The sequence below is a fragment of the Vicia villosa genome, linkage group LG6 (assembly GCF_029867415.1).
Source record: "Vicia villosa cultivar HV-30 ecotype Madison, WI linkage group LG6, Vvil1.0, whole genome shotgun sequence".
In the NCBI taxonomy this organism is placed as follows: Eukaryota; Viridiplantae; Streptophyta; class Magnoliopsida; order Fabales; family Fabaceae; genus Vicia; species Vicia villosa.
In genome coordinates, this window is record NC_081185.1 from 112,499,601 (window position 1) to 112,516,899 (window position 17,299).

General features: G+C 36.1%; 1 protein-coding gene across 1 annotated transcript; it reads right to left on the minus strand.

The window, feature by feature from the left end:
• Positions 1-14,128: 14,128 nt before the first annotated feature.
• Positions 14,129-16,467, minus strand: LOC131614358 (uncharacterized). Its single transcript, XM_058885953.1, has 3 exons — positions 16,017-16,467; positions 15,106-15,173; positions 14,129-14,221 (listed from the first exon to the last, which is right to left on the minus strand). Exons 1-3 carry the CDS (start codon positions 16,465-16,467, stop codon positions 14,129-14,131), a joined length of 612 nt encoding a protein of 203 aa, XP_058741936.1.
• Positions 16,468-17,299: the final 832 nt, after the last annotated feature.

A 17,299-nucleotide genomic window follows, 5' to 3' on the forward strand; every position in this document is an offset into this window, starting at 1 on the left:
GGGTGATACAATGATGGTAGTAAGTGTGATGCAGAGGAGGTGATGATGATTCGGTCTTGAAGATGATGATGGAAGGTAGAAGATGATGAAGATGAGATTTGGTTGAAGGTTAGTGAAGATTGTTGATGAAAGAGAAGGTTGAAGGTTGGAGAAGATGAAGTTGGTTATGGTTGTTGAAGAGTTTGTTGAGAGTTAGTTATGGTTGAGAGAGAGAGAACCGAGAGAAAAAAAAAAGTGAGGAGAGAGTTTTGAGAGAATGAGAAAAATGAGAGTGTCCCCTTTGAATTAGTGAAGGTTTTGTTTATATAGTGTGCATACAAGTGTTATGGTGCAGGGTGGTGTAGCTGATTATTCTTACCAGCTTAAGACACAAGTCTAAAGCACTTATGGCATGCTTCCGTTGAACTTTCGCACCTGCAGCAATTTGCGTGGCCAAGTCGAGAAAACAATGGTATGCCGACGGGATATGTGCATGTCATGCTGCCTTTAGACGAATGCCTTGCCAAAATAGAACCTGCCCATGATGATGACTTTATGCCCATGCAAATTCTTCTATAAGCCTCCATTTGATTTGTATTCATGATCATGGTGTAGAGAACATATGATAGAGCGAACTTGATGTTGGAAATTCCTTGAAATGATGGCTGGAGGTGTAAGAAAAATAGTAACAAACATTGGATGCAGCCTTATGTCATACGCAACACACTTCAGGTCGATGCCCTTGGCGAAATGCAGCCTTGCAGGGGCATTACTTTGAGCTATCGTATCTTTCCATCCACACGTCCAAAAGTTATGATTCTTAAACCATTGGAAAGAGGACCTGGAAGAGAACTATTTGGACTTGTATTTAGATTGAGAAGAAGTTAGTGATTCTCTGAAATGCGCTTTGAAAACGGCACGCCACATGTTCGATGTAATGACTCACGCGTGCCCTAGATCTGGCCCATACGTTTGGCTGAAAACATGACTTAGTTAAGGCGTGCCTTTAAGTCCCTCTATCTTACTCATTACATGTTCAACCTTAGTGATCTTGGATTCATTAGAAAGAGGACGTGGCAAGGAGTGACTTAGAATAAAGTTTGGTCCATATAGGAACTCATGGAATCTAAAAATGAAGTCCAAATTCCGCCCACCACATGTTTGTTATAATGACGCGCGTGACCTGGAATCCTGTCTTGACTGGATGCGTGATATAAACTTTGCGAGGGCACAACTTTGAAGACTCATAATTGGTTCATCCTTGGTCCAAATGGTCTAATATTTGATTCATTGGAAGGAAAACATGGAGGATAGTAGATTAAAACCTATTTTTCTTTCATAGAACCCTTCATAAACTATAGAATCAGTTTGACATTTGGCATGCCAAGTGTTTGGTAAAATGCTTGGTCATGACCTGGTTCGTGACCTGAGCTGTGGCCTAGATCAACTGAGTTTTTAGCAACTTCAAACCATTTTATCTCTCAATACAAGCTTCAAATGAGAAAGTGTTAAACTACAAAGCTGTTCATCTCCATGAGATGAAATAACATTGATGTTGACCATTTTCTAAAAAGTTGCCAAATGCCACGTGTAATTATGCTACGAAGTATGCTGACCAACCATCCTTAAAACTTCAAAAAAATCTCTAAGTGTAAAACTTTCCACTTTTAGCCATATTTCCCAAAATGGAAACTTTGACCAATTCTCCCTGATTTTATTATTCTTTTGAGTTTTCTTGACTATTTTTCCACCATGGGTCAATATTTGGACAATTCTTCTGACTTTGTCCGAAATGTCCAAAAGTCAACTGTCTGATTTTTCTGATTATTGATAAAATTTCTGATTAAACCTTCTCCAGTCAAATGAATATTTCCACATGATCAATATGCAAGCTTCTCATTCATATAACCAATTCTTGATTAAATCTTGACCAGAAAGTCAACTGGTTGACTTTGGTCAAAGAAACCCTGATTAAGGTGATTAGATGACTTCTAAGGTTGTACACTCTCACCAATGCTCCGAACTGAGGGGAAACTCTAATTTCAAGGGATCTTTGGCATAAGGACGACACCTCATATTGGGCTTCGAATCTCTTCTTCTGATCAAGTACCAATGATATGAATGTATGCAATGACATGACCTAGACGGATGTATGCTTATGGATTGCAAGCCATATAAATAGGGTAGGACAAATTTGGGGTATGACAATCCAATAATATGGAGAGAGAGAGAGAGAAGCTCAACATGTTGACTGGCCAATGAAACAATCCCACGTACGGTCAACTGGTCGTTATTACTGTTCATCATCATCTTCGTTTTACACCTTGACTTTTGGCCACGGTTTCGCTGCTGATTTTCTACGACTTCTGCGATAAACTTCGTAGCGAATCTGGGAAAAAAAGAAACCTCATAAAATGTGTTAAATATGAAACAAAGAATACCCAGGTTTACTAATTCGGGCCCTACGAACTCAATGGTACGATCGGTTCTGCCTGAAACGGCTCGGGAACGCGAGAACGAAGGGCCATATTCGTTTTGCCCTAACCATGGTGGAACTTGGTTCATGCGCCTAAGCTTCCACTCAATGCTTTTAAGCTGCTCTAAACATCATCATAAACTCATAGTAATTGTTAGATTCACTGTAAACACGTTAAATCTTACAAATAAAAATTTCAAGAATATGCATGAATATGGAGATTATGATATATGAATTCTTGGCACAATTACCTGTAGTAAATCACGTGAGTCTGCTTTATAGTACCTTATGAATTGAATAGAATGAATATTTGGCCTTGAGAAACCTTGGAAAGATCCACACGAGTTTACCACTTTTCTTGATATTTTGGAACCTTGAAAACCCTAGAGTTTCTTCTCCTAATTTCGTCCCCTATTCTTCTGTGCTTGATAAGTATTTATAATAGAAGAAATTAGGTTAATAATCTTCAAGCAAATCTCTTGTGATCATGGGGAAATATTTGATTGGAAGTTTGTATACGAATCTTTCTAAATTAGTTTTTTGAATCCAATCTTATTCCAATCATGTTTTACACGAATTTTGAAGGATATATATGATATTTGGATCACTTGATATGTTTGGAAAATAAATCTTGTGATTTAATTCAATTATTTCATATTTTATTTAATTTATTTAATATTTAAAAGAATAAAAATTCAAATAAATAAGATAAATGTCATAAAAATAAAATAATTGATTTAAAAGTCTTTACTCAGCTCATGGACGTGTTTGAGATCCAAGGCCTTGGCCCAATAGTCCAAAATATCAAAATTCACCACTTTGCCTTTTGTGCATTTTTCACAAAATCGCCCAACTTGTAGAAGCCATAACTCATTCAATATTTGTCATATGGAGATAATCTAGGACTTTTTGGAAAGCCCAATATGTCCTCTACAAGCCACTTTGGAATCTTTTTTTCATTTGAGGATTTTATCTTGGAGATATGGCTCCTGACAAAAAACAGCTTTTTGCGATCTTTTAGAAGGACCTGTAATGTATTGGCACATATCTCTTATGCTGAAGCATTTCTGGATCTTGGATCCAACATCAAAGTTGTAGAGAATGAAATTTCCTTGAGAATAGGCTTTGGTTGGGGAATTTCTGATAAAGTATGAAAGAGATATGATCAGTCAAAGTTGGGTTGACTTTCTTCTAAAAACCCTAATTTAGTAACTTGGACATTTGTGGATTTCTGATCTTTCCTTGATGAATCATGATCATACCTTGATCAAATGATGAAGGTGACTTCAAAATATTGATGTTGTCCAAAAAATCAGGAGTTTTGACTGTAATTTGACCATAGTTGACTTTTAGGTCCAATTGGTCGACTGTTGACCATTTGAGCAGTTGACTGAGCATTCTTATGAATCAGAGCTTGAAACTTGGCATAGGGACCCTTTGGGGCATATGAGAGACCATGGGATCCATTTGAGGTCTTATAACTTTATTTGATCTTGAGAGAAGCAAAACCCTAGTTATGGGTTGGATGCTTAGGAGATAAGTAAGTGTGCTCAATTCTTGCATATGCTTGAGTAACTGAAGCTCATATGAGTCAAGATATATTGAAATATGATGGGATAATTTTGGGGTATGACAACAGGTCTCATTAAAACCAGCAGCTATTTCACTTATGGTGAGCTCTCCAACATATGATTCTTCATCAGATTCATCAGGTTCATCAGATTCTTAGCAGTCAACTTTTATTTCCTCTCTGATCAGGGAGTAGTCAGAGGGGTAGTTTGGGGTGTTAGGCTTCCATAGGTTGCAATTATATTTAGACCTAAATCCCTTCATGACTTCTTCATTTGCTTCATTATTGACAATACACTCTTCTTTAGTGAACCTGACATTGAATCCTTCATCATATAGTTGGCTGATGCTTATAAGACTTGCAGCCAGTCCTTGTACAAGTAAAACATTATTTAGATTAGGAACACCCTGACCTTCTGTCTTGCCAACACCTTTGACTTCTCTTATTTCTCCATCACCAAGAGTCACATAGTTGGTCCCCTCAAGTTTGAGGTCTACTAGTGAGTTCTTTCTACCAGTCATATGATTTGAGCAACCACTGTCAAGGTACCAATCTTCTTTGGTAGACATCCTTAAAGAGGTGTGTGCTACTAGAGCAACATTCTTAGCCATCCACCGTTGCTTTCTGTTACAGGTATCATATTCAGGTTTGGCTTGATGAATTAGATTTGGATATCCAAATAGTCTGAAACAGAATGGCTTTATGTGACCAAATCTTCCATAGTGATGACACCTCCATTTTTGGAATTTCTTCTTTGAATGCCTCCTTCTTCTGTTTCCTTGATGTTGTCACATTGGGGCTGACATCTGGTTGGTCACACAAGTTTCGGGCTTTGCTCTCCTGAACTCAGAGGTGAATTCCTCTTTAGGCACAAATCCTACCCCGAACATGTCTCCTGTTCTTTTTCCAGACTCCAGAATTTCTTATAGAATATCAGTTCCATTATTCAACATTTTGAAAGACTTGGTCATTTGATCAAGTTTGTAGTTCAACATGCTTACTTCACTACTGAGAGAGTCTATCGTTTCAAGATGTCTATTCTTCTCAGTTTCTAACTCTTTTATGATTATCTCTTGCTTCTCCACTTGTTTGCAGACTTCAGCATTCTTGATACACAACTTCTTGTATGAGGCAGCAATTTCATCAAAGGTTAGCTCATCATCACTGGAATCATCATCAGATGCATAGACTCTTGTTGGAACTGTGACATGTCTTGCAATTTCTTATTCAGAATCGAAGTCTTCATCCGACCAAGTGACAAACAGTCCTTTCTTTTCCTCCTTGTGGTAGGTAGGACATTCAGCTCTTATGTGTCCAAATCCTTCACATCCATGACACTAAACCCCTTTCCCTTGATTGGAATTCTCCTCAGCTTTGAGTCTTCTACTTGGATCATAGGTCTGGCTGATGTCATTGGAAGTGTTCTTGACATTGGGTCTGGACTTCTGATCAACCCTTTTAATAAGTCTGTTGAATTGTTTTCCAAGCATGGCTATGGCTTCTGATAGATTTTCATCACTTCCACCATTGCTTTCTCTTGAATTATCATCTGTGTTGGAGACAAAAGCTATGCTTTTTTTCTTCTTTTCAACAGGCTCACAGATACTTAACTCAAAGGTTTGAAGAGAACCAATGAGTTCGTCCAGCTTCATGTTGCTGATGTCTTGGGCTTCCTCTATGGCAGTCACCTTCATATCAAATCGCTTAGGCAGTGATCTGAGGATCTTTCTTACCAATTTCTCTTCAGACATTTTTTTCTCCTAAGGCTCCTGAGTTATATGAAATCTCAAGTAAATTCATATAGAATTCATAAATGGTTTCATCCTCTTTCATATTGAGATTTTCAAACTTAGTGGTAAGCATTTGAAGTCTCGACATCTTTACCTTGGATGTGCCTTCGTGTGCTATTTTGAGAATATCCCAAGCTTCTTTAGCTAGTTCACAGTGTTGCACAAGCCTGAACATGTTCTTGTCAATTCAATTGAACAAGGCACTTAGGGCCTTGGAATTGCCCAAAGCTAGCTCTTCTTCAGTTTTATTCCATTGAGCTTCAGGAATTAGAACAGTGGTTCCATCTTCCATAACCTTCTCAGGATGTTTCCATCCGCTTTCCACAGCTCTCCAGGCCTTGCTGTCCACAGACTTTATGACTGCTACCATACGATATTTCCAGTAGTCATAGTTAGAGCCATCCAGGATGGGTGGTATATTCCCAAACACTAACAGTTCCTTCTCCATATTACCATAACTTTGTTGTCCCCAGATCTCACCCAGATGTAAACAGGCAGGGTGCCTGCTCTGATACCAATTGAAAATTCTAGTAACTCACGGTGAATGTCTTACTGGATGTTATGACATCCACAATTACACAGCACAAATAATTAAAACAGAAATGCATAAAAACAATAAAGAACACACATAATTTTTTACCCAGTTCGGTTCAAACAACCTACTCGGGGGGCTACCAAGCCAGGGAGGGAATCCAATATAAGCATAATTAATACGGAGTTAAACTCCCTCATTTACAACTCCTCACTTAAAACCTACCCAATGTAATTCCAATCTATTCCTAGACCCGAGTATCTCCACTCACCCCCCCTCAATCACAGCAGTGATTACAAATAAACATTACACAAATTCAGAGAGAAGACACACTTCAAAAACACACCTTGATCTGCTTAAAAGCTTCAATCAAGAGACACACATTCGTGCTTAAAAGCTTAGAGTGACAATTAACACAAACAACCTATTCCAACGCAATCATAAAAGACAATTGCTTTGAGTACAAGAGACAGCTACAGAACTATGGTTCTTAACAATTAACAATCTTTCTCTCTGCATTCCAAATTAGGATTGCAGACTTTTTATATGCAGCTCTTGGGCCTTGGGCTTTTTTAGAAACATATTAGGGTTAACCAAGTTAACCTAATTTACACGCCATCTGGTTGTTACAAAATGTTCTGTCAGCAAAATCTTCTGGACGAAATATTCAACACACAATGAAAGGTTTCCTAAATTGTAGATTGAGAGAAATCAGGAAACACAATCAATAAAATATAACAGCTCCTACTGTCACACAAGGATGTCATGACATCTGTCATGACATTCACAACAGAACTTGTATTAGCTTAACACATATGCAACCTGCATAACACACTATCAAACATGTCATGACATCAGTCAAGATATTAAATACTCAGGTATGTTTTACCATAAATGCAGCCAACATGAAAAAATCTTCATATCTGATTCTGATAGGCTCAGTCTTGTCACTTATAATTAATTCTTCAGAATGTAATGATATAGGTTTGTGCTTCCTTAAATGGGTCTGGACTGCAACAATTTCTATTTGAACGTCTCTGTTGTCCTTTACCTCTTGTTCTTCTATAGCAGCTTTATTACCTTTAGAACCTGAATAGGTAATCTCACGATCTACAAATTTCTCAAATAGCTTTAACTTTTCAGGGTCAAGCTTATCATCAAATCTAACATGACTTAATTCTTCAATAATATGTGTCTCAGTGTTGTTGTGTAATCTATAACCTTTTGAACATTCAAAGTATCCTAACATGATACATTTTTGTGCTTTAGAATCAAACTTGTTAATATTCTCCTTAGTATTCATTACAAAACATTTACATCCAAATGGATGGAAATATGAAATATTGGGTTTCTTATTCTTCCACAATTCATAAGGAGTCTTGCTTAGAATAGGTTTGATAGAAATTATATTTTGAATGTAACAAGTTGTGTTAACAGCCTTGCCCAGAAGTGCTTTTCCATGTTAGTCTCGTTGATCATGGTTCTGATAATCTCTTGCAAAGTCCTATTCTTCCTTCCTACAACTCCATTTTGCTATGGAGTTCTATGGCAGGAGAAATCATGGAAATGTCATTCTCATCAAACAGCTTCTCAAACTGTTTGTTTTCAAATTCTCCACCATGATCACTCCTGACTCTGACAATTTTAGAGTCTTTCTCATTTTGCACTTGAGTACAGAAGGTGGTGAACACAAAACGTGACTCATTCGTGTGTCTACAAAATTTAATCCATGTCCATCGACTGGATTCATCAACAGCGACTAATCCATACTTCTTACCATTGACAAAAGCAGTTTTCACTGGTCCAAACAAGTTAATGTGTAGAAGCTCCAAAGGCCTATAGGTAGAAACTACATTTTTAGCCTTGAACGAGGTTTTTGATAAATTTCCTTTCTGGAATGCTTCACAAAGAGCCTCTGAATAGAACTTCAATTTAGGTAGGCCTCTGACTAAATTAAGCTTGCTCAGCTTAGAGATTCTTCTCATGCTGACATGGCCCAATCGTCTATGCCAAGGCCAGTGCTCTTCTTTAACAGACATAAGACATTTTATATTCTAATCTTTAAGATCAGAAAGTTTAATCTTATAGATTTTATTTTTTTTTGCCATTAAATAGGATAGAGTCATCCTTCTGACTAACAGATTTACATGAGTTTTGATTAAAGATAATATCATAACCATTGTCACTTAATTAACATATGAAAAATAAGTTATGTATTAGTCCATGAACAAGCAAAACATTATTAATGGAAGGGAAAGAACCGTTACTAATTATTGTTGAGCCAACGATCTTCCCTTTTTGATCACCCCTGAAACCTACAATGCCTCCAGGCTTAAGTTCTAGGATTTGGAACATATGCCTTCTTTGCGTCATGTGTCGGAAGCAGCTAGAGTACAGGTACCATAACTGGTGTCTTAACTTTGCAGCTAAGGATATCTGCAACATAGATTATTAGTTTCTTAGACACCCATAACTTCTTGGGTCCTTTTTTGTTAGATTTCCCAGAGTTTTTCTGACGCATTCGCACCCATTCTGACTACTTTAAAAGGGGATTTTTTGTATCTTTTGAGGGGTTTTGCAAATTTAGACTGAAAATAACGAAAAAGAGTTTTGGGAGTGCGATTTTGAGAGCACTGGAAGCCATTAGAGGCCAGATCTTCAAGGATTTTCTCATGCAATCTTCATCTTATCACTTGGTATTTGTTTATATGAGTGTGAGTAGATACACACTCTTAGATTGGATTTTGTATAATGAACTTATTTTAAACTTGTCGGGACATATGTTTAATTTGTTAGTGCATGAATAATTGGATTTATATTTCTATTTAATTGTCTCTTGTGTTTAATGCTTTTTATTTGAGATACTCTGTTAATCTAATTATGGGCGCATAGGGAATACTGAACATTAGTCTATATGTTGGAACTAGGGCAACTATTGTACTTACGTTGATTGAATAGGATAAGAGACCTCTAGTAGTGGCATTTGAATTAACGTCTTATTGCATTGTCTAATCTCACTTACGCTAGTTGAATAGGGATAGGAGACCTCTAGTAGGGATTAATGAGTTATACACCAAGGGATTGGGTATATTGGTTGTGTTAATTCGCTGTGGAAATATAATGACTTTATCATTCATGTAATGAATTAAACATCAACGGGGGATAAATAAGGGATTTTATGCAAAACCTGACTGCTTTCGCATTATTTCAGAACAACTTTTATATTTCAGAATTAAACTTAAAACCCCCATCCAATTGTTACTATTTAAACTTGCATAACTATTGTTTTATTAACTAGCAGTCCCTGTGGATACCGTCTTATTTTATTACTTCAACATTATCGGTACACTTGCCGAGAAGTCATTAAATACTAATTCGCATGTTCTTAGAGTGAATAAATCCCAAGGTAAACTTCTTTTCACCCTTCTTTATTTCTATTTCTACTCCTTCTCCTTTCTTTTTCACTTGCTTTTGGACGTTGTTGTTGAGTTGTTGGTTAGGTCTAGGCAGGAGTATAGATTGCTAATTCAGAGCTTTAGTGTGAAGCTCTGAGTAGTGCTTTCTTTGAGCTTTAGGGTTAAGGGAGAATTTCTGTAGAACTTTGTTTCTCTAGGTGTTGGAGAATTTGAGGGTGAAGAGTGTTGTACTTATAGTAGGGATTGAAGGGAGTGAGGTGAGGTTTCTACTGAATTTCATACGCGTGAAGAGAATGAGATATTTTCATTATGTTAGCTTGTGCGTGTGAAAGAGTGGTGAGCATAGTGTGAATTATTTTGATAGGGAAATTGAGAGTGATTTGAGAGGGAAATTGATGAATGTAAGGTCTGGATTAATAAATTTAGTAATCTGTGTGCTTTTGAGTGTGAACCAAGGGTTGAGATTTGGAGGATTTGTGTTTGTTTGAGGGAAGTTTGTGCTTTTTGAAATGAAAATTAAATTAGAATGAAATTGAGTTTGTTATGATGTTGATTTTACTATTGTGTGACGAAATGGTCCCACTGATATGTGTATGTGAATGTGATTGTGTGTGGCTTGATTGTTTGATAATGATATGATTTGCTATCTGTTTCATTGTTTTCTCTTGGTTGTATACTGAATGGATGTTGATGGTGGAGCATGGTGATTATGATGAATGAAGACGAGGGCTTGAGGATAATGACGAGGCTCGGATGGCATTGAGGCATGAAGATGTGTAGATGATAAAGTCATGAAGAAGATGGTGCATATGGAATGAAGATTATACCTTAGGCCCTTTATTATATTTTTCTCCTTTTCTCAATATAGTCATTATGTAATAGGCAAGTATGAAAAATAAATAAAAACTCACCTATACTTGTAACAGGCAAGTATGCAGAGTGTGTGTGTGTGTTATTTTTTTTAATTTAGAATGATTATTTAGAATAATTGTTATTCTTTTAAAATAATATATTATTTTTTTAATATATTATCTTAAACAACAAATATAAATCTTATATATATATATATATATAATATTAGGGTTTCAGCCATTTTCAAAATATTCATTAGGGTTCCAGCCGCACATGCCCATCAAATAGATCTTTGTGGAATCGCCGCACAATTGGTCGATTGCTTGCAGATTTTTGTCTCATCCCTGGTCGTCCACTACGTGAACCACCATCTTCGATCGTTAGTTGTTCAAAGATTCCAAATTTTCAATCTTCTCAAATCTGGTAATCATATATTTTTATATAGTTATTTATGGGTTTTTTTTTAATGTCTTTAAATCTTAGTTTGATTTTTTGTCTAATACATTTGTGTTTCTTGTGTGTAATTAAAATAGTGATCATTTCCATTAAAAATTATAATTTTTTTTTGAATTTTAGCAATCAAGGTTTGGTTTTGATGTCTTATACATTTGTGTTTGTTGTGCTGACATCAAACAATAATCCATTCCATTCAAAATTTTAATTTTTTTTATATTTGTTTATCAAGGTTTAGTTATAATATTTTTTTAATTGAAAAATATTACAATATATTTTTATAAGGAATAATTTATACAGTTTAAATTTTAGGATCTTAAGTTTATGAACATAAATATGATAACATAAGAATTTAGATATTGTTAACATAGGGAATAAGTTTATAATATAAGAATTTTAAGACCTTAAGTTCATGCCACTACTAATTATTTATGATATGATTGATCTATTTGATGGTATTCGAAGATAAATTACTTAATTGATTGTGTCTTGTTTGTCTAAATTGTTTGAACATGTTATTGGATATTTAGTTATTAGATTATTAATATACTAATTTATCTTGATATGATGAGATGATGGATGATTGTGTTATATGAGGAATTCCCAGGATAAACAAGATGATGTGATTCTTTGGCACTCAACCTATATGTCTAGTGTGAAATAAATGAAATGATGGTAAGAGAACTTTTTAGTACTTAGTGATGGAGTGACCGTGATTTGATACATCATCTATATTCATATTAGAATTGTGAATCCACCATCGTGTATATGGGTACACAAGACTGATTTATTGGCTCCATCTCTACTGGTATTTTTATTGTTAACTTGGCCTGTTTTTTTGGACCAATTTTCATGGGAAATCAGCTTATAACATATAGACAACATGATAAGTCTAGTGTATATTTTGGTAATTGGGGGGGTGATGTTTATGGCAAGTGGTGAAGATATATTTGATTATGGTAATTAGGAGGATATCAGTGATAATGTTAAAGTTTATGCTTTCGAATAGTCATAAGTTCATTGAATAGTTAGATTTAATATGAGATATATACTTTAAAATTTTATTTGTTTATGTGAATACTTGTGTGTGTGAAATATATGTTCATATTTTACTTCCTACCCTTAATTTTATACATGTACATATATCTTAGCCTCCATGTTTTCTTTGTATAAATGGTATGTTCTTCTATATTGCAGATGGCTGGCCATTTTCCACCTACTTTCCCCATTGATCCAAGGCACGAGCTTTGGGGTGATTTACAGAATGTATATCACGACAACTATGGATATTGGAATTATGATGATGAAGAAAGCACAATTCCTTTCACTGTAAGAGTGACTTTTGTGTATAGAAGTTTTGGCATTGAAGATACCATCATAGAAACCCCAGTACGCATTACTCATGAGGAAACATTTCAACATTTATGGGATATTCATTTCCATATTCATGAGCCTGTTCCAGAAAACTTGGGGAGGAGACGAGTGGGGGGAATTGGTCGCTTATACCCAACACAATTTGGCCTATTTTACCCGAGAGAAATACATATGGATCGCCCGAACACAGTATAAGGTTCTACTATGTCTTCATATCAATGTAGCGTCCTTTCTTTTTCGTTATCGAATCCTTAGGGATTTTATCGTTATAACTAGTGTAGCACCCTTTCTTTTTTGTTATTGAATCGTTGATGCATTTTATTTTATTTGATGTATTTTCCTATGTTCAACTTGACTTATGTGGTAGATCCACAAACATGTTTTTTTAATTATGTACTTTTTATGTATACATATGTGATATGTTTTTTATCTATCAAACTTGTTGAAGTTTACTATCATATTTATAAAGTAATTAAGAGAAGTAAATTTGGTTTCGCCAATGGGACAACAAAGTGTGTCATGGAATGTTTGGAAGTGGAAGATGAGGCAAAAGATTAAATTAAAGGGGTATTCCAATGAGTTTGTAGAAGAGAAGAAAAATAAAATTGAAAGTATATTTATACACCTTTGAATTCATTTTTTTGAATCCTCTCTTCTCCTAAGAATAAAGTAATGTTGGAGAAGATACATAAATGAATTCCTTCATCCTGAGTTTTTCATTTTCTTTCTTTTAGATAAAGATCATCCTTGGATAATACATCTTGTTTCTCACAATTTCGAGAGTTAATGATTTTTAGATTAATAAAGGTCTCGTTTAATGTAGCTTTTTGTTTTGAAACTCTGAAAGGAGAAAACTTACCTACAATTACTTAGGTGTGGTTTATGCTATTTGCAAATGAAAATATGACACGTGTACTTTAACATCATTTAAGGAGTGAAAATAGGATAAAATTGCATATGTGTAAGAAGAAATTATACACTTGTCATATTTTCATTGAAAAAAAGTACAAACCACACCTAAGGAATTGTATCTGAGTATTCTCCATTTTGAAAAATAAAAAATTAGTTTAAATTATGAGTTTTAAATTTTTTAGTTAAATTTTGAATCTCATTTTTAAGTTTGTGTTTTAAAGCTACTATGTTAGACAATATTTGAACCAAATTGAATTTGATGTTTAGAATGTATATTTTGAAGTCTAAAGCACGATGATTGGATTGAGGTCGAAAAAAGTTTGAAAAGATCTCAATATGAGGAGATGAATAAAATATGAAATATTTACAAGAAAAATATTTTGTAGAGAAGTGGAGAGACAAACTAGGGACAATGAATTACATTCCCAAAATGATGTTGTTTGTGAGAACAACAAGGTTAGTGTGACAACGACAAAAAGGAACATCGTGATGGAGACTGTGTCATAATGTTTGAAAGAAGAGAATTTCTTTGTTGACCTCCCTTCTTTCTTGGCCACCCTTGCTGAAATTCCCTAAATGCCCCTTTACTTCGGAAATGCATTTCCGAAACTAAAAAAAGACTGATTTCGGAGATGCATTTCCGAAATCACCTTTTTTACGTAAAAAAAATATTTCGGAAATGTATTTCCAAAAACAACATTTCAGAAATGCATTTCCGAAATATTGCGTGTTTTACTGTTTAAACAAAACAGCCTTCCCCAAAACACATTTACCCTAAATCACTTTCAATCTCAACCTCTCTAAGATTTTCGGCAAACCAAATTCCGAAGCTACTTCAAAGGCTCCATCTACTTGTTCTACTACATTCTAAAGCATCACAATCACCTTCAATTTGTAAGTTTCTAAAACTTTAGATCTATGATTGAAATGCATAATAGGGTTGTTAGAAATTAGAAAAATGATATATGGGTAGGTTGTTAGTAGTCTCTAGGGTTGTTTAGAAGCATAAAAACTAGTTTTGAAGTGTTTAGGGTGCCTTCCATGAAACCTGCAAAAATGGTGTTCGCAGGGGGGTTTCGGAAGTTCATTTCCGAAAACACCTCCCTCACCAGTTTCGGAAATGAACTTCCAAAATGAGTCAGAATGGCATTTTTTTTAATTTTCTTAATTATTTGTATTTTTAATTTTCTTGATTATTTACTATGATTATTTTTATTTTCTAACTGATTTCAATTTTTTTCAGGAAAATGGCAGGCAACAAGGCACGACTTAGACAGGGCAGAGAGACACATATAGCGTCGGCTAGACGCGAGCGGGCGGGCGCAGCTGGCATCGACGCAAGGATGGGGTAGAGCACGAGTACCCGTCCAAGTGGATGAGCCTGGTTCCTCGTCTGGATCGAGGAGTCGGCTGGCTCGGGTGTCTTCTTCCCGTCAGGAGGAGGTACGAGAGGAGGAGGAGGAGGTGAGATACCAGGAGGAGTACGGGGAGATACCTGATGCTGATCCTCCGCACGACGAGGAGGAGGCTACCCGGGAGGGCCTACGGACACTCCCGTGCTGATTTCCTACCACGAGCACGTCGCGCGACGTGTCTAGGAGGGAAAGGTATTTTTTAATTAAACTAACTTTATTATTTAACCGTTTTTTATTTAGCTTTTTATTTCACATTTTCTTCACGATCTAATTAACAATCTTTTTTGTTTTTGTTTTTGTTGTAACAGGAAAGGGCGACACAAATAACATAAATACCGTTGCACCGTCTTTGACCGCTTCATTCACTTGTCTAGCAGTCATTGCCAGGTCATCAGCATTAATAGCTCCAAGAAACAACACCGTCTTCGAAAAACAGTTTATATGAACACGGTTGAATTCTAACCAGTTCATTCCCATAATTATATCAAGTTGTTTCAATGGAAGGCACACTAAGTCCATTCCAAATTCCCTACCAAAAATATCGACCGGACAATTCAAGCAAGCAGACGAAGTAGTTACTGAACCCGACGCAGGAGTGTCAATAACCATACTTCCATTTATATCAGATATTTCTAAGTTCAATCTTTTAGCACAATCCAAATAAATAAAAGAGTGAGTTGCTCCAGTATCAATAATTGCAACTAAAGGTGTGCCATGAATGAAACACGTACCTTTAATCAATCGATCTTCAAGAGTGGTTTTCGACCCAGATAAAGCAAAAACCTTTCCCCCAGATTGGTTCTTCTATGGCTTAGGACATTGTGGGCTAATTTGACCTTCTTCACCACAGTTGTAGCAAGTCACAACCTTCTTCTTACAATCAGCAACAACATGGCCCACTTTATCACACTTGAAACACTTCTTATGGTCAAGCTTGCAGTCATTCTTACGATGCCCAATTTCTCCACAGTTGTAGCACCTGACAAAAGCACTGGAGTATCCCCCACTAGGCTTCTTCCCATCAACAGTCTTACCTCTACCATACGGCTTACCTCTGTCCACATGTTTCTTGCCCTTTCTGTCAACCAACTCGCGAGAGTGAGATGACTTCATCTTGATGTTATCTTCTTCAAACATCCTGCTACAGTCAACCAAATCCGCAAACCGTCGAATCCTCTTATATCTGATACCCTGCTTAATCTCATCACGGAGACCATTCTCGAATTTGATGCATTTCGAGAACTCACCAGCCTCGTCATTGTTGTAAGGAGTGTAATACTTTGCCAACTCTACAAACTTGGCAACATACTCTGGAACTGTCATATTGTCTTGCTTCAGCTCTAAAAACTTGATCTCCTTCCTTCCCCGAACATCCTCAGGAAAGTATTTCCTCATAAATTCCTTCTTGAACACAGCCCAAGTAATTGTTATTCCATCAGTATCTAGCTCTGTCTTGGTAGCAATCAACCAGTCGTCAGCTTCCTCAGATAGCATGTGAGTATCATATCTCACCTTCAAGTTCTCAGCACAATCAATCACTATGAAAATCCTCTCGATTTCTTTCAACCACTTTTGAGCGCCTTCAGGATCATGTGTGCCCTTGAACAACGGAGGATCGTTCCTCTGAAATCTCCCCAATTGTCTGTCAGCACCAATCCCAGCTCCATTGGCATTCTCTCCCAACTCACCAGCAATCATGCCCAGAGCCTCAGCGATAGCATCGTCGTTTCTTCCACCTCTTCCAGCCATTGTTCTGCTAGTCCACAAAACAATTCCATTAGCACCAAAAGTATCGACAGTGATAAGTCACACTAGTCACATATAAGGGAGAAACATACACAAGACTCTGGTCACAACGACCTACTATGCTCTGATACCACTATTGTAACACCCTTCTAAATCCCGCGGTAATTTAATAAATAAATCAGGGTAACATGGAACAAGGGTGCCACAATTCAAAATTTAAAAACAAACATTATATGTCATTGTCATGCATTCACTGAAGAAATTCATCATAATTCATAATACTTATGTTAACACTGCGGAAATTTAGTCATACGGAATAGTTCAACGTCTTTGAAAACTATATCCCACAACTCAAAATAAATAAATAGAAATCATAAACATAAACTCAAAACATTTCATTCCCCAATGTTACAATATCAGAGCATGACATCTGACGCTAAACTAAACGCACTGACTCATGAGCTAATCCTCACCAAGCCGAAAAGCTGTTATCCTCGATCTGAAATAATAACATGTAAGGGTGAGTCTCATCGCAATTAACAAATATTATTGCATCATAAATAATAACATATCATAGTTATATTATTCACCCGATTGTATTATATTCAGACAATTTAACAACACACAACCAAACATCATTAACTCATAACACTGAAACACATTCAATCATGTTGTGAAAATCATGCATATGAATGAACTGACGCTATGCATGTGGTACCAAACATCATCAATGGGAATAACCCACTGACCGATCCAACATCCTCAAGATACAGCCCTGCCAGCA

What these genes read in the sequence shown, in the direction of transcription:
- LOC131614358 (XM_058885953.1), bottom strand. Translation starts at nt 16,467, where the DNA reads ATGATTGCTGGTGAGTTGGGAGAGAATGCCAATGGAGCTGGGATTGGT. An exon ending in TTACAACAATGACGAGGCTG is followed by an intron (nt 15,174 to 16,016) that starts GTGAGTTCTCGA and finishes TGTTTCTTGGAG; the next exon opens with CTATTAATGCTGATGACCTG. An exon ending in CGGTCAAAGACGGTGCAACG is followed by an intron (nt 14,222 to 15,105) that starts GTATTTATGTTA and finishes GTGATGCTTTAG; the next exon opens with AATGTAGTAGAACAAGTAGA.